The sequence below is a fragment of the Lytechinus pictus genome, chromosome 2 (assembly GCF_037042905.1).
Source record: "Lytechinus pictus isolate F3 Inbred chromosome 2, Lp3.0, whole genome shotgun sequence".
NCBI lineage: Eukaryota > Metazoa > Echinodermata > Echinoidea > Temnopleuroida > Toxopneustidae > Lytechinus > Lytechinus pictus.
In genome coordinates this window covers 17,301,196-17,320,627 of record NC_087246.1, presented here as the reverse complement: position 1 = coordinate 17,320,627, position 19,432 = coordinate 17,301,196, and the positions used below count along the sequence as shown (strand labels likewise).

The 19,432-nt window shown below is 35.1% G+C and overlaps 1 protein-coding gene across 1 annotated transcript; it reads right to left on the bottom strand.

Moving 5' to 3' along the window:
- Positions 1–15: 15 nt before the first annotated feature.
- On the bottom strand, positions 16–18,392 carry LOC129254674 (protein eyes shut-like). Its single transcript, XM_054893181.2, has 10 exons — positions 18,065–18,392; positions 10,975–11,100; positions 8,762–8,926; positions 7,894–8,073; positions 6,885–6,998; positions 6,070–6,570; positions 5,347–5,448; positions 4,174–4,321; positions 3,599–3,709; positions 16–2,613 (listed from the first exon to the last, which is right to left on the bottom strand). Exons 1-10 carry the CDS (start codon positions 18,351–18,353, stop codon positions 2,490–2,492), a joined length of 1,860 nt encoding a protein of 619 aa, XP_054749156.2. The 5' UTR covers positions 18,354–18,392; the 3' UTR covers positions 16–2,489.
- Between the last annotated feature and the right edge of the window lie 1,040 nt (positions 18,393–19,432).

The window sequence follows — 19,432 nt, the reverse complement described above, 5'->3', positions numbered from 1 at the left end:
AGAAACAAGTGTGGATTTATATTTTTATGAAAGTTTATTGTCTGTTTCAGAAGCATAGAAAAGTAAGAAATACAAATAAATACACGTATATCAAAAGAGTTTTGTATTTGATCCATATCACCAGGTTCCATGACAATTGCTCCACTCTAAATTCCACACACTAATCGAATGACCAACTTCAACCCTGGGTTTAACACTATACCCTACCCCAAACCTAACATAAATTCCTATTTCAACTTTAACCCTACATCTTAGATGAAATTAAGCTTGGAGCAATTAGCGCAGGAGCAAATGTTGTATGACCTATCACCAAGCCACCTCTAACACATGGAAAAAGAAAACATTAGCCAGCTAATTCCCCAAATCCATACAGCTAAATACAGTAAAACTCGCATATATATCTCTAAATACATAAGCCCTGTTGTCTGAAGTCTGGTTTTACTTAAGCAAAGGTCAAGGAGAAAATTCTCTGTGGTTTAACAGTTAAGAAAATATTTCATCATTCCATAACGGTTGTTGATTGTCTGAGAGCCAAATGTGCTGATAATGAGAAACTCTACTCTGTGATGTCTGTGCCACATATGGCTACCTACAGTTTAGGTCAGAGTTTAAACTGGATTTCGTGATATGGAAATTTTTGGTATATAGGTTTGAGTTCCACTTGAATTGCAATTATTACTGATAATCACTCTTTTTTTCCCTAAATATTCATAAGTTTTGATTGAAAAATGAATATATTTCCTCTGCAACTGTCTACCCTCTAAGCCTGAACATCAAACCTGTTTGAGTTCTACATCTACTATAAATACAGTGCCCCTAAACATAGAATATTCAATAGTTTGGCAATTTACTGCAACTGTAGGTCGTTTGCAAACTGTACAAAAAGTACAACTGATTGTAATGTGAATTGCATTTTCTATGTTAATAAATAATGATAATAGTAAGCTCTTGTATAGCGCATAACACAATATGAATAACGTCTCCATGCGCTTCCAAAGGACTTGGATATTATTACAACGGCTGTAGCTCAAGCAGCCTTCAAGCGCTCAGTGCATTTCAAGGAATACATTCCTGCCAGGTACCCATTCACCTCACCTGGGTTGAGTGCAGCACAATGTGGATAAATTTCTTGCTGAAGGAAACAACGCCATAGCTGGGATTTTAACCCACGACCCTCTGTTTCAAAGTCCGGAGACTAATCCACTCGGCCACAATGCTCCACACAGGGCTAAGGGGTGGGTTTCATGAAAAGTCAGTGATTTTAAGTGACTATTTTGCCCTCAGCCAATCAGATGCAAGGATTGACAGTAGCTTATGACATCTATCGTTAAATATCACTGACCAAATATTTCATGAAACGCTCCTCAGGTGTGTACAATAAAAAAAACTTCAACTTATAAAATGTTAATGTATGCCTACATGCAATCATGCTTGTCATAAAACCATAAGTAATTGCGCAGCAAAATTGAAATTTCACAATATATCATAAGATATTTACAAATAAATAGAAAACGAAGCAATTTAAAACATATCTATGAATGCTATTTATATACTCTACAATGTTTGGATGATAAACAACTCCACCCAACTTCATTCACTTTCAAAAACACAAATCTGTTATCAACCGCAATTTACCTTCCTAAGACAAGCCTATACTTACATTGGCAAAGGATACTTTCAAAGTTTGATGATAGCATAAGTACCTTCGAGCTCGGAAAATGATAATGCACTATGTTTGAGATTACATGGTACTCAAACTTAATATTAATCAGATTTATCAAGGCCAGAAATTTAAGCCGATTTCACAATTTACGTCATTAAATATTTTAACTAATGTATAGAAAATAACAAGTTACTACAATCGTTTCATATTGAACTCTGATTAAAAAAATAACACTGGGAAAGTAGGGATGAGTTGATAAATGAAATGTTAGTTTCATACTTTAATTTGAATTTATTCAAGGTATGTAGTTCAGGGGTGATTTAACTTAATGTCATAAAAAAAAAGATTCTGCACTGATAGAAGAAGAGGAAGGAGATTAGGAATAAGGAGGTGAAGGATAAAGAGAGGAATATGAAGAAATTTCGAAAAAGGTGAAGGAGAATAGAGAAAATTATGGGAAGAGGAAAAGGAGAATGAAGAGAAGGAAAACAAGAAGATGAAGGGGAAAGCCCGGGGAGAACCAAAATAATAAGAAAGAGGAATAAGCAGAATAAGATGAAGGAGGGGGGGATAAGAAGAAAAGAAAGGTAAAGAAAAAGAATATAGATGAGGAGCAAGAGAAAAGAAGAAAATAGTAAAATACCTTCTAAGTGAGGTAGAAGCGAAAGCCACAAGATCTAGAATCTTTCCATTTCTGTGAAAAAAGAAAATTCCATTCTCATACGTAAATTTACTCTGATGCACAATCATTTTCGTTTTCATAATGAATACGGTACATAATTATTTTCATACTCCAAAAACATGAAACGATACTGCAAAAAAATGATTATATCTTATTATCTTTCGTCACCTCGCTGTATGGGGGAGCGGGAGATTCCTCGTGCTGATTGCTTGCTCCTTCATTCACTATCCCAAAATAACCGTCTGGTATTCCTTGCACTCCATCACCCCTGAACAAAAAATAATGAAAAACATGTTTATATCAAAATAAGAAGGGCTGTCAAGAGATGTCACGCATCAGTTAATACTTCATTATTTATTGTTATTTTGGGCTACTCACCTGGCTGGTCAAACTGATAGATGAAAAAGGTGATCATTCTAATAAATTCGTCCTTGAAAATAAGGAATTACTGATAATCTCAAATTAACTTCTTCAGTGCTTCCGTCTTTAAAAAATAATAATAATCCTTCATTCAACATAAAATGCAAATGGTTTTTAATCCCTAAGGAGTTGTCAAGTAGGAAGGAGTACTGACTGGGTAACAGTAGAACGAACAAGCTAGGGTATTTCTTTCTTGGAAAGAAAATAGTTAGATAAAATGGCTTAATTTTCTACCGAAGTTGTCACACCTGTGAATATTTCCTCTTAGACGCACGTTGCAAATAGCAGAAAATAGAAATTAATATAAAATAAGGATTGAACTAGGGGGAATGACTACTAGTAGACAAGATATTTATCTGAGATTTCATATCTGATCATCGAAGGCTATGTTGGCCCGCTCATTTTGCAAATAAATATATGTATACAGACATCTTGTAACGAGACTTCATTCATATTCTGTAAAAAGTAAAATGACCCTACTATTCTTCCAACCGTCTAATAGTTCTAAAATTATAAGATATTTCCTCCCTCTTTTGGGCAAAGAAAGTTCAGTGATTGCCCTTTCTAGAATCAGTGTTAAATAGCAAATCGATATGCGTACACTCTAAATCATCTACTGTATAGCAAATTAATAATCTTGGGAATATCTTTAGCCCAATAGAAAATAAGAATATGCTAAAGTTGTTTGATTTTGTTTTCAAGGTAGACCTATATAGACCGAATGGGACAAATATAATTTTAATGAAACATAAAGATAATATATTTCGAAGGACTCCATTACAGCACATACTATATTTTAAGTTATTGCACACGGCAAACATCTTTTTATTTACCTTTCAGATGTTGCCTGTGATATATTTGAGTTTGTCGGAGGTGTTATCCATCTAATAACTGGTCCATTGGAAGTAGGAGGAGCTGACGGAGAGTGGATGAACATTAGTTTTCTGATCAAACAAGAATAAAAATGGAGGGAAAAGATAATAGCAACCACATCCCAAATTACATCCAATTCATACAGGGATAATGTTTAACCAAACAACATTTCTATCTATCAACCCCCCCCCCTTCAACGAGGGTAACAATGCTTGTTCTTCAGTGTGCCAGTGTATGTAGTAAAAAAATACATAACATAAGCAATCATTTCGTGATATTTTGGGTCCCGGGGGACGACCCTCTTTGGCTGCTGTACAAAAAAAACTCGAAAATCGAGGGACCTCCCCCCCCCCCTCCCCCGATCGCCGCCCGTGGTATAAAATAAAATGAAAATAAACATTTAGCAGTAAAGATTTGTAGTATGTCTTAAAAATAGTCCATGAAATATTGCGTGTGAATTTCATTAGTTTGCTGTCCTACACAAGTCATATAAACAGTATAAAGTGTCCAGGTAAAAAAGTCTTGGTATACTTACATTTTATCACGGCCTTTGAAAAGCACAAGTATAACGATGATAATGAGAGCTGTGCAAACGATACCGACTATGACGAGGAGGATGATGTTAGTATGTGGGTGAACCCATCTGCTATTTTGACCTAACCCGACTTGATCAGCTTTATCTTCTGGGTTTATCAAAGATATCAACAAAAATAATTTTAATATCATAAATGGTAGGATATAATCATAGGAGAACAGGAGAAAATTGTATTGCCCTAACCGGGACAAATATTATTCATACCTATAGTCACAGAATGGATGGATACAAATGTAAATATATCGGATCTGAAGCCATCAGCGTTATGCCTATTCTCGTCAAAACCGACGGCATTAGAAAAGATAACCGACACGACATTTGCTCCTGCGACAATTGATCCAGGCTTAATTTCGTCTAAGATGTAGGGTTAGGGTTGTATTAGGGTTTTATGTTAGGTTTAGGGTAGGGTATAGTGTTAAACCCAGGGTTGACGTTGGTCATTGTATTAGTGTCCATGGATTAGTGTGTGAAATTTACAGCAGAGCAATTGTCGCCGAAGCAAATGTCATGGAACCAAGTACAATACATGTACTGAGAACAAATTCTATGTACTAGATGTCAATCAATTTCCCCTCTTTGTTTGGCTAGAGTAATTCCAGATATTTGTTGGTACGGGAAACAAGACAGTGTGCCTTGTATTCAAGCATTGATAACTCATCTGCACAGTGACTTTTTTTACATATAATTTGTAGATAGATAATATAATGTACACTTATACACTGCCGTCTACTGCGTGACAAACAGAATAGGTCATTTGTAAATTAATGTGAAAATAATATTTTATATTCATTTGGCTGTTGATTAAATTCATATGGTAATATTTGTTTTAATTGTCTTAGATGTCTTTATGTTGATTTTGGTTTAAAAAAATTAATTAAAAAACACTGCTGCTGAATTTATTGCACGTTCGTTTTAGTAGTAAAAGGAAATGCGAGAAGTGTGGAAAGTGCTCTAGATTGTCACTTTCACGATAAGATTGAAATATAAGTCACAATCTTATATTTAGAAATACATGGTCAAGGGTGACCTATCAAAATGACAACAACTAGCAGCTGAGAGTATAGCATAGAGGAGCATAAACATGATAAAGTTATGGATATGCATACATCTTACCCTCTGATAGTGCATTATCCTCTCTTTCTTCTTCTTCTTGATTACATCTCTGCTCACCTGTACAATCAGTTCTGCAATCTACACCTTCACATCGAGGTTTCTCTGGATAGAAAGAAATTCAAACATTTATTTCATAATAATCAAGATAATATTTCATTACTTGGGGTTTACATTCTATTCTTGATTTATTCATTATGTTGTATGGCTATAGCACTGGTTAGATTTCGTTACATTATTGTTTTAATATGTTTAAAAATGAAAATATTAGTATTTGGTTTGCAACAAATGGAAGATGATGCCCAGGAGGAAACACATCCGTATTATAAGTCAGGTAGAACGAAGACGACAACGGTTGGAAATGTTATATCAAGGGTATCCCTGCTTGGAAGAACACAGTGTGATCACAGTGTGTCCACACAGTGGATTATGTGAATATATTTTTCACACTGTGCTCAAATATGACAGTGTGAAGCCATATGTTCGCACTATGGACACCTCGACAGTGTGTCTGTTCACAGAGTGTTCACATGGTGGACTATGTCAATATGTGATTCACAAATTTTACAGCGTGAAGGTGATTATACAATGTGTTCTACACACTGAGTCACGTACACACTGTGGCACGCACTGAGGGACACTGTGTTTTTTTCCAGTAGAGATTTTACTTTCATATTTCTGAAATAGATAATGAATACATTCTCGCCTGCTCTTCTGCCTATATACCTTTGCACTGGATTGGAGAGCAGCCGACAAAAGCCGACGAATCAGGATCGCCACGTATCAAATAATCAGCGCTTTGTGACGACGACGGCGACGACGACTGCATTGATGATGACGAAGGTGATTCATTGTTTGGATTAAATATGGCACAGAAATATCCAACATCACTACACTGAACTGACTCGGGTATTCTCATGTCCGAGATGGTTACATCCCGAAATGTCATGTGATTTGATAAGGAGACGTCAGATTGTTCTCTTCTAAGCGTTACCTCAACCTCGCCGAACCTCTCTCCGTCACCATTTCCGTCTTGGCTGAGATACGCCGTGACGGTCCACGATGGCGTGGTCGAAGTGGATTGGATTACGAGATGAGGATTGGCTGAGTTAGAGGAAGGAGTAAGCTCAAGATTGAAGATCAAATTCAGCTGCTGCGTGGATGAAGGCAATGCGACGTCATCACCACTAATGATAGCGGGTGTTGCCGAGGAAAATGATATGACATCTGCAAATTAAAGAGTATAATTATATAGCAAGAATATAAACGAGGAATTTATATACATATATTACGATGTTGATTTGGGAGATACAAAGACACACCAGAAACAATAAGGAGGGTTGAGACATTATAAGAAATAGTAGACAACACGACAACATTGCATTGGTTATCTACTTTTTAAATTTCTCTTCTATTGTCTACGTTATTAAGACTTGTTTCTATTATTGTACTTTTATTTTTCTGCATTATACGTTTCCCATCTTTGCTTATTCATTCCGTTTCATATTCCTCATAATGGTCACTCATTATTTGAATCTTACCCGTTTCACATTGTGTTCCCGTGGCGGAAGGTGGGCATGCGCAATCGAAACTTAGGAACCGATCGCTACAAGTGCCACCATTGTAGCAAGGAGATGGCATACAGTCGTCAAAGTCTGCAGGTAGAATAAATGTAATATTTGAAATGAAATCATGTGAAATTATACGTTTTCCCCTTCTATAATAACTAGTAGGCATGCAAGCCAGTAGATGCTGTTGTTATCGATGTTGCTGGTGTTGTGACTACTACTAGTGTTGTTACTGCTACTAGCTGCTACTACACTTTTATCAAGCAGGGCCTACTCTTCTTTCATTTCCTTCTCCCCATATTTTCAATACCGGTTCTCATTTCATAAAGACTTGCTATTATGGCAATATTGCATTTAATAAGGTATACCTTTCTAACATGGCTCAGCAACCCATCAAAATCATTATTAAAACAATTACCATAAAGGTTATTATGCAATGGCACACTGTAAAAACTGTGGTGTTAAAACTGACACCAATTGGTGTTAATAGAGGACCACACCCTGAGGTGTTAAAATAACACCCTAGAGATTGAACATAACACCAAAGAGTGTAAATGTAACAACCATAGGTGTTGTAATAACACCTATAGGTGTAAAACTAACACCACCAATTTAACACCGGTGTAAAATAACTGGTGTGGTCCTCTATGTACACCGGTTAACACCACATTTTTTGCTGTGCACCAGAATTTGGGACCACTATCAGAGTAATTTTGCACGAACAATTGCCAGAGCGACTGTGATTATTATTATGACGAATGCCCTACCAAAAACATAGCCGGAATTCGAACGCTAAACTCTTAGATTGTGAATCAAGTGAGCAACCACAATCGACACTTTCACAGTATTCGTTAAAATTAACCCTTTAATCGTTTCAAAATGGGAGGGGGAGTGGAATACAAAACAAGCGTGATTCACAGGTAACAGCATAGGCATGGGACAAGCCATATAAGGCGTTAAAATCTGCTTACATCGTGCTTACCTGCTTCAATTGTAGCATTGAAACCCTCTGATATAATGTTATGATCAGTCTCATAGATCATAAAGATAGAAGATGCACTGAAGATGATATCAGGTTGTGAGTTGGCACCGATCTCTCCCATTATCGTGTGTGTCTTCGCCGATTCACTTGCGTTGTTCCCCGTACCCAAATAAATCACATCTAGGATTAGAATAGAAAAGTGATCGCAATTCTGCAATAAATGACAATTCGTATTTGTATTCATTTATTTGCAACAGAAAATGCAAATTCATTTTCAATAACAATGATTCAATGACGATGATAATAATGATGATGATTATGATGATGACGACGACGACGATGATGATACCGATCATGATGATGCTGATGAGTTATGATTGTAATAATGATTATAACACAATAAAATGATAATTATTATTATAATGATAATATCAATAATTCACTTAAAATTGAATTATTTGACATTGATTGTTTTAATACATAATCATATTAAAATATCTTATATTTTTATGCAAATAATAATTACAATAATAAGTAGACTTCCTTAGCGCTTAACACTTACTTTATCAGACTAAGCGCTCTACGGTAATGCAGCATAATTACCTCGGCTTTAACAGAGCAACTGTTACGTGCACGAAGTTTCAAGCCTTCAAGGCATAAATTCCTACCAGGTACCTATTCACCTCACCTGGGTTGAGTGCAGCACAATGTGAGCAAAGTTCTTGCTGAAGGAAAACACGCCATGGCTTGGAATCGAATCCATGTCCCTCGCTATCTAATTTAAACGCAGCCTATAACCACTAAACCACGACGCCCCCACTCCATTGTATCCTTATTCATTTTGTATTTGAAATTAATTAGTGATTACCTTTGAGCCACTCTGTATTGAGTGCGTTGAATGTAACTCTGATGTGTTTCGCTCCATGAATCCGAATGATGTAATAGCAGACGGTATTGTGAGCAGATTCTGCGGGGAAACCGGGACTCGTTACCATGGTAACCGGATCAGTGATTGAGAAATAGCACAGCTCATCTGCAGGAATCAAATTGGTGGATTATATTTACTAATAAGGGTAAATAAGAGTCAAGGTTATTTTGACTAGACTCTGATTGAAAGACAACAAAACATCACCAACGTTTACCAACTATAAAAAATTACAGCTGATTAAAACAACATACGACTAGTCGATTCTAATATCAATATTTTTTAAATATAAATGGTATAAATATGCCCCATGTAAGCATGCCTTGAAACTGAAAACATTTATTTTTTGCATGCGATCTGATCATTTCTATCAGTTTTCTCATGACAAAGTCGCACAATAGCTTTTTTTTTTATTCTTGATTATTTCAAGTGAACATGATTTACAATCGTGATCATGATATTATTTCAGGCGAATGAGCAGTGTAAAAGTAAAATGTATTCATTCAATTGAAATAATCAAGAGCCAACAGATTCCAACTGAATTATGAAGCCATGACCATGGGAAGACATTTCATTTAAACTATGAAAAACTACAATGGTGAGGAATCTGATATTTTGCATTTTCTCAGCATACATGAGACATATCCATCAAGTGCCAAAGGGAATTCGAATGGCTGCAATTATGACGCGCTCGTTAAATTCATTTTGAAAAGCGCTTTCAATCAACGTATTGTTGACAGACACTATGTCGTAGAACAAAGCAAATAAAGAAAACTTTAGAGAAGACAGCGATAAAGTCAACTACGTAGTGTCACAAAGCAAATATTGGTTCATTGATTCTGAGTTGGCGAAACACTTTCATTCTTGTTGTGATTAACGATTATCGAAACAATACTCAACACGAGTGATAACAAGCGACCGTAGCGGGAACCTCGATTCTCTTTATATGATCCTTAGTTCCGCTGTTTTTTTTCTTTCTTTCTATTTGCTTTCATTGTTGGTGTCATCTTTTCTTTCCTTTTCATTGTAAAAGTGTGGTTTAGGTAATTTCTATGGGTAGGTGACACACTGAATTTGACAGTTCTTTATCTTGACCTATTAACTTGCTTCTTCTTAGTATACTCTTATTCTCCTTAGTTATTTTCTTCTTGTTGCTTTATTCTTGTGGAGGATAAAAGACGAAGGTCATTTTTTTAATGGAATAAAAAGACATTGCCGAAATGATCAAGAAACACCGTTAGTACTTCAACTAAACATTTCAAACATGCAAAGCATTAACACAGCCATATGATCAAGCAATCGCCAATAACCCACTTACTTTCAAAAGATCACTTTAATGAACATTATTTTTCTTCCAGTAATAATATAAATGCCCCTGAAGTATTGTCCATTGTCAATCTTTAATATGCATCACATGTTTTTATCAATTTCCATGTGTTTAGTGGTCCATAAAATCATGATAAATTTATGTTTTTAATTATCTTCATCATTCTCTCTTATAACATATACTAAAGAGTGTACCATCGGAACAATTAGGAACAATTTGTAAATTAATAAATAATTTCTTGAAGATGGTATTTGACAGAGTTGGTAATTTGATTATTATTCAAAACTAAGTCAATTTATATCCTCCAAAAGTCTTACACAGTACAACTATTTACTCATGGAATTTAAAACTGATAAAACTTTCAATCAAACCCTGGATATATGCTGTTCACTATTGAACTTTTTTTTAATCACGTCATCGGTAATACTGTCAGATCTTCTCGTAATCCGGTGATTTAGGATAAAAAGAGCCGGTGATTTGATTTATTGATTAGCGTAAGGTGATCCGGTTCAGTTCCCGTTACTTAAAAGACAGAGGGATTATTATTTACTTCCGTTCTTTGCTTCCTCCTCTCCCTTTTTAATTTTAAGATTAAATCTAGTCACCGAGTTGATTGGAACGAATAAGAGTGAAGATTTGAATAAAACAGCAAACAAATGTATTATCGAATTCGTAAAATAATAATTGTGAAGTTACCATTGTTTCAAATTTCTTCTCCAAGAATGTAAAAAAAGAAAAGGGGATTTTTAATGTAAGTTTTACCGTTTGTTTCTTTGGTTTATTATCTTGATTAGATATAGAGTTGTTTTGTAAGTGAATGTTAACTTACCATCAGGGGTTTTGGGTAATGCTTCCTCGCAGTTCGTACCATGATAACCATGTGCACATACACACGTGTAATAACCGTAGTGGTCGTCTAGACAAGTTCCGTTAACACAAGGGTTGCTTGAACATTCTATACAGATAGAAAAGGACAGTTGACAAATGAAATTATATTAGGACTACATTTTGTTCAAATTTTCGATTGTACTAGGTTTCAAGCAATGCATTTATTGAACATTTGCTTTCAAGTTTTGCTTAGTATACGTCTCTCAAGTTAATCTGATTTTATGTCGTCTGCGTTCATCCAAGGGATGTTGTAGGCACAATTTTTTTATCAATCTCAAAAATGAAACATAGTCCTAGGCCTAAATTGTTACGTGCGCCTAATGTTAACAATATCACTATTATTAAGGAAATTTGTTTATTTTCTAATTTACAACTGATAAAAACCTTGGTATTACGAAGCCATATCATCTAATATCCATTTTATATATTATATTTCTAACATAATTAATTTCACTCTCACTTAATATTTCCATCTAGGTCATACACCCTCCGTTATAATACCCGCAACCACTCAGTCTTTCAAGAAAATAATACGTGCAATATACCATTTCAGTTATATGAAATAATAAAAAAGAATAGAAGGAAATTAGACAATTAAAAATAAAAATCAGTCAAAATAGTTATTAGGCTTATATATACACAGTGACAATCATGACAATTAGACAAAATGACAATGAGCACGGTTATACAAATACTACATTATACTTTTTTAAAATCATATTATTGGGTTAAAGAGTGAATATTAATCATTGACAGATACTGTGTAAAATAACATAATGTTGAATCTCTACCCATTCTTGTCATTTTTTTTTATTATAAACTATTAATACACCTTTGAAATCTCGATTTTCAACCAACATTTTGGGGTCTTTGATTACGCTTTAATTTTAATATTGTTTGAAGTTGATTTATCTCATGCCGTACTTTATCAAGAAAAATACGAATTTCATTTGATGGTAATAAAAATGATATAAAATGGAAACAGATGAAAGATGATTGAACAGAGAAATATTGTGGCATGGCCCTGGGAAGCGGGGGTGCTGAAGCACCCCCCAAATTTTTTCTTAGGGGTGCTGCGTGTGTTATTTTCCATATGCAGCACCCCCTGGAAATGTGGTAGGTATGATAAATGACATATATGTAATGAAAATGAAAGACGTTTTGTAGGAAGAAGAAAAAAAAAACATTGCGTTGACATACACATACATAACTACTGTCTCTTAATCGAAAGAAAAATAATTTAAAAAAGCATAAAACGGTGAATCGCATAATGACGTCGCCATAGACGCATGAAAGTTGTCAGATTTGACTAATGGAAGATAAAATGAGTTACCGAGGCGTGAATATTATTGTTTGATTTTGACATAGACCGATAATTCTGTCAAAACATCATCAAATGTGGAGACTTGTTTTGCTTCCTATCAGTACGTGTTCGAAGGGACTTCTTTAAACTGCCATTTTGCTGATCCAATTTAAAAAAAATATCAAATTAATGCTTTGATGCACTCTGTCAATGGACCGTGAACAAATTGACACTTTTGAATATAATAATAAAAACACCAATCTTGTGCCAAAAATAGAAGAATCACGATTTAAAAATAGAAACAACAGTCGAAATCACAAATAAATCATTGCATACATGGACTTTAAATTTACAAGTTCGTCAGAAGAATAATAGTTGACATCAAATTTGAATAATATTGACAATGATGAAAAAAAACATGTACCAATGTTGCTAATACCTTTTACGTAAAATTAGACAGGGGAGATATCAACAGATTTCCACTTTCACTTACAAGTAAATACACAGCCCTTTATATCAACGGAATTAAATAAATTCACATTTTTGGACGCTAATAGTAGGCATATGGTTAAAAGGGAGTCCTTTCTATTGAGAAGATGATGATAATGCAAAAATGGCATGACAGACAAGCCAGCCATTTAAGATCATATAGATGTAATTCTACATGTTGTTGATTTAAGGGTTGTTGAAACTTTTCCAATATTAATTACAAATTTTCAATCAATCCATCAGCTTCAACCACATTTCATATATTTTAAAAGCGGACATGCAGCAATCAATAAATTGAAAGTGCTCCACATCGTGATTTACGATTGATTTTTAAACCTAAAATCGATCTACAACTGATTTTCAAGTTTCTCCCAATGCTCCCACTTGTCGCAGTCACGCCAGCGAAACCGACTCCATACCGATCAAAATGGTAAATTGTTAATTCGTCTATTGTCAACTCGTCCACTAAGCACTACCTTCATTTGGTCTAATGCCATTCAGTCCATCAACATTTCGTCTAACAACCATTTTGTCCAATGACCATTTGGTCACCCACCGCACGGAAATGGCATCAAATCTTTGCCAAAGATCAAAGTGATTTCCGTAATGAATTATGTACTAGACGCTAATTTATCAGATCAATGGTTTATATCTTTCTTTTGTTGTAAATTGGCTAAGACATGTTAGCCAAAGCCCATGAAGCAATTATAAATGAAAATCGCATTATCAATCTTATAGCTGACGAATAGTCTTTGAGCCGATGGGATTTGAACCTGACATTTATACGGATTTTCGTAGAATTTTATTCGGTAAAGAGAGGGGGCGGGGAATTAGTAAAATATTGAGAAAACGTGTACGCAAGAAAGTAAATCGAGCAAGTATGCTGTGAGGGCGGTTGATTTCTCCACAAGAAATTATAACAGATTCTGAGCTTTTGATCACTAATCTTTATGTATGCGATCTTATTGAATAAAAAGAAAATATGATGAGCTGGAGGTATACCTTTTGAAACGCAAGGAGGCGTATATAAGAGGGACCAAACCAAAGCATGGACCTCCTTTTACAGGTCCTTGCTTATTTTTGTTCGAGAGTGTCCCCAAACATCGTGATTTCTCCACCACCAAACTTTCATTTCATTTCAAATGTCATATGGTATGCATATGACAGCAAAGTTTGATAAAAGTAGGATTTGTAATCAATCAATCAATCATCTGCGTCATAATATATATATATTTATATATATGCAAAGTGTCTCAACTAATTAACAATGCGAGAGATTAGAAAATCAATCAGGCTTCCTCCTTCTGTTTGGGCTATCTTTGGCTTTACGTTTTGGTTTTCATGCTCTGTTAGTGCATGGTGAGACAATATGCTATTATTATTGTTCCTGTCTGTCTTGTAGAAGATTATGCACCAAAGCTTTTACTTCGAAGAGTTATTCACCCTTCAAACTATATCCCCTCTTTTCGTCTCAAGGTTTCATTTCAATAGTCATTTATTGACTTTTTTCATTCAAGGCCCTGCAAGGCGAGCTGATTCGGAGAAAGGAAGCTCATTTAGATGCTGGGCAGTGGTCATGCACAAATACACAATTTTCATATATAGGATAAACTGGCGTGTGATCAATTGCTTAATTTTAATAACTTTTTTTTTTTTTTTGGTAACTAGCGTGTGATCAATTGCTTAATTTTAATAACTGTTTTTTTTTTTTTGGTAACTAACGTGTGATCAATTGCTTAATTTTAATAACTGTTTTTTGTGAGGGGGCGATCATAATCATTACAGACAAACATATCTATACGCCCCTATATTCTACCGATATATTTTGAAAGGAGGGGCTACCACTCCCATGCATTTCCATCCCATCTCAAGACCATCAATACCGTTGATTTAAAAAAAATAAAGAATTTATTGATTAAACGATGCCGTACGGTATTTAGGGACAACATGAGTCGTCCATTCTGCAATGATAACACAAAAAGGATATAGCTTTTGAAAACTCCTTTTATGTTTTCTATATAGCGTTTTTTAATAGCAACTTAAATCCAGAAGAATTCGATGACGAGGTGGTCTGTGTGAGATTAGAAAGTGGATTAATATCTGTGACTATGATGGCGTCATAGTCATTTCAATAACGCATGTCACAAGTGAAAAGAAAGAAAGGTTAGCAGAAAATAAATTATATCAAGATTATGATTTTTCTACTAATTAACACCCGGTCAATCACATACATAAAAGAAAGGTTAGAAATAATTGACCTAAATCATATTTGAAAAATATACTACTTTCACCATGAATCAGAAATAGCCAAACGTTATTATAAATTTATCAACTTCAGAATAAAATGAAAAGTCATTAAGAGTCAAATCACAACACTGTCATTTTTGGAATTTACTTGAAATTCAGCTAGAACAAGATTTTCCCTTATGAAAACACATAACGAAAATAATTGAAAGCATAAATCAAATATGATGTTTGTCAAAGTGTCATCGAGAAATCAAAAGAACGTGAATAAAATTAAAAGGAGCCTTTATCATAAAATGAATGATTGCATTCCTGAATGGTCACGTTACATTGGCTAAAGTATAGGCATGATGACGTCAAGCCGTGTTATTATTATTTTGTTGTTGTTGTTGTTGTAATCAGGTCATCCTCCCGTTATTAATGTAGCATGTGAATGAACCCATAAAAGAAATCGATTTAAATTGGACGTTTTTGTAAATCCAGTCTTCTCGCAGGTATATCTCAGCTGTCAATCTTTGTCGTTTTTACAATAGATCTGAAATCTTTATACAGTTTTCAAGCTGCGTTCTTAAAAAAGGATTTAAACACCTATACTCTATTTCGTTGTTGTTGTTTGTTCTGCCTTTAAGCCAGATTAAAATGTTTTACATTAACGGACATATTAAGTAACAATACATTGAAGGTCACTATAGGTTCCTAAACTCATTGTCGAGCTAACTAATCCCTAAGCACTAACCTTGTGAATGTGGAAAATTGTTATTCTCAAACTAGTCTACCCCCCCCCCCTCTCTCTCTACCTCTCCCTCCATCTCGAGAAAGACAATGAAATTCATTCCTTCTTATGTTTTTCGTGGTTTTCTTCTCTCTTGTTCTTTTCACTTTGTTTAAATTATTCTACTATTTACATATTCAATCTCTAATTCAGACCCCGCGCCCCCTTCCATGCACTGCGATGCCTTCCTTGAAAATACATTTTGTTCATGTTGTTCAACGTATAGGTGCCCCTTTATAATTTTCGCAATGCTTTTCAAGGTATTGTTTCATCATAAAACAATCAGATGAAAGTATCGAAATCAATTAGTTAATTGATCGTAAATGGTCATTTAAAACTGTATAATCCTGGGTTATATCATGGACCTAGTAGGTCCATGGTTATATCGACAGTTTTAAAGCCTCAATGAAATGCATTTTGATTAGCTTCACAAGGAAACATAAAATGCACTGAAGAAGACATGTAATTTGATACACAAATCTCGAGCTCATTGAATCATTACTGACCAATCCGAGCGTGACTCAGCATCGAACCACGATCTGCATGGAACATGACCAATAGTCAAATGATGTCCTTGAATATACCCATGCATCGGAATAAGAAGATGTAAACATCGCGTATCTTCATATGTTTTTCTCTTGTAAACCCTGGCATACAGACCTAATACCTTGATGACGAAGGCCTTAATCAAAGAAGAGAGAAAGCCAATATTTGTTTACTTCTTGGCCCTCGTGAGTTGCAAGTGTGAAGGAGGGACGGGGATTGCTGGCTGGTGGGGGGGGGGGGGGTGGTGTTGGTATAGCACCTGTGTGTATACACACGAATGCTTTACAATCAAATGACAAATAGAGTGAGCATATCCCGGGAGCATATAATGTTTTCAGCAGGGTTGCTTCAGAGTAACCTTAGCCTTTACAAGCTCAAACGAGCCTCATTGTAATAATAATTACGTCGATGATAAGAATAATAAAAATTATAATAACAATAACTCGAAAGTGATATGGCAAACGTTCCCACCCCCGTAAAAAATATCACCAGAGGCATTAGGGGTACGATATAAACGTTATAGGAATGTTTAATATCTGCTCACTAATACGTTTGTACGGACTTTTCATGTCCCGGGCTGTTTACCCTTTTCTTTGTTGGCTAGTTCGAACATTAAAATGATTCTGTTTTTGTGAATGACATGCATTATGAACTAATTCATTAATTTCAACTCCATTTGCCAGAATGCTAATAGAATTCATAGTTGTCGTAATTACCAATTATTCTGTGGCATGTCGCATTGTTCGTTCTTTTTGAACTACAATAATCACTATACATTAATATCTACCCGTTACCTATAATTAATTACCCTCTTGATGTTGAAATTAAGGCAAAATTTGGGAAAGCTTATTAACTACGTTATGCTCTCAGCTAGGCTATTTGAAACGATATCCACTGCGTGGTTCAGCTTTATGAGCTCTATATATTATTATAATATGGAAACAATTTTACTGTCACTATTGCCGTACGCAGTGGGAGATGGTGCCCCCAGAAATATTCCTCTATAATTATGCTTGTTGTTGTAACTTGCAAACTTTCCCAAAACCAATAAAGAAATGTGTACCCAATCCTTAAATTACGAAAAATAAAAGATGCCAAATTTCCAGCTTGGCTCCATCGCTTTAGCATTATCATGAACATTTTTATCCCCCGAAATATTCCTGCATTTGACCATGGCTGTCCGAGATCAATCTCGTTTTACTTCATATCTAAACTAAGAAGAGGAAATAATTCCGCCTCCTTAACCCCCAAAAGGCTCACATTACATTAGAATAGTGGTTATTGTCATCTTTTCCTGATATAGTATCGATTGGAAATATTGTAAACCAACTGGGAATGATGATTATTTCATTCGTTCAGAATACATTTCATTGTTTTATTGAATTATTATTACAGTGATAACTAGCACAAGAACATGATCCATTATGAAAAGGGAGGGTTGAAAATATATTAACAGATCGTTACTTTGTTCCTTCTTGCATCATGAGTAACTTGTCTTTTCTATATAATTTAGAAGGGTCGTCTTTTTTTCCTGAGAAGACGGTAACATGCAGAAGATGGATTAATCTTATCTATCTATATATTACATTAAAAAAAAATATCTTAAAAAATGCTTTTTCCCACAAAATATTGAACATTTAACTCCAACGAATCGAAAAAAGAAAATGAAAACATTACCATTGTCAGCCAAAGAACAGTGTATCGTCAGGATGCACACAAGCGTGGCGACAATAACAAATTTCGTCCACGGCATGATCATTGTTGTGATCATCATCTGTTGCTTGTCTTTGTTCGGAATATCGTAGTATATCGTTATTGTGGCGCTCCGTTGACCTGGTCTGGGATAGCTCTCGTGGCTAAATGATCGTCTGAAAGAACTGGTGGGAAAACACGGGATGGTTTGCTTGCATGAGTGCCCATAGAAAGGATGAAGGCTATACACCCCCCCCCCCCCTTCACACCTCATCCATGCACGTGCGCATGCGAGCTGCCGATAGGGACCTTGGAGTAGAAATTAAAGTCCCCGAAGGAGTATAATGTACTGGCAATAGATGAAGCCTATGAAAAGTAGGCCTAATTACATAATGTTATTAACCTTAAACCTTAAAACCTTAAAAGGTAACTTGATAGATTTCTTTAAATTTGTTAATTAAGATGTGTTTTTATATATACGCTACTTATCCTTCGGAAAATCCGCATTTTTCTTCACAAGTGGCTCGATTTGTATACATGCTCACCCTTTCTTGTTTTTGTTTTTTCCAGAAATAAAGAAACACTTCAGCCCATTATTGAGAGACAGTTGACGAAACTGGCTTCAAGAGGTTAAAGAAATGAATTCCGATTGTGACTAAAGTGGTTGCTGAATAAGTCCCAGTGTTCACCCCATAACATTTGGTATGAATTCTAAAGGCCTTAGATGTGCTTAATATCGTTCTCAATCACACAAACGCTATTATGGTAAGATCCACACACACACACACACACACACACACACACACACACAATATGGGGAGTAAAATGCTGGAATTTGAATTCATATTTAGTTTTCTTTGTCTAGTGAAGCACATACATACACACAACCACACACGAAAAAGGTTTCAATGTTTTGGTAATGGGGCTTTAATTTGCCCCCCATTACCTAGTCATATATTGAGCCTTTACAATGCGACTGAATTATTGTCATCTACCTTTAATGCATTTTTCAAGGATTTCTTGCTTGGAGCCAGCGAAATATTGTACAAAGTATGTGAAATCGTCACCCATATTAACACAATTCTTAGATGGAAAACGATTTGAGTGATCATTTACGGACGAGTTCGGAATAATTATGAATAGCGCCTCTTTCCATTTTTATAAATAGTGGACCAACTGAATATTGTCAAACAGACTACAAGGATATGTAGAATAGTATCGGCCTATTTCTGCTTCTCCGAAATCATGCCAATTGATGAATTAGCATATTCAAAGAAACCAACGTTTCCATTCAATTTTGACAATTGATTGGAATTTAATACAGATATTCATAAAATACGGTTCAAAGCGTTC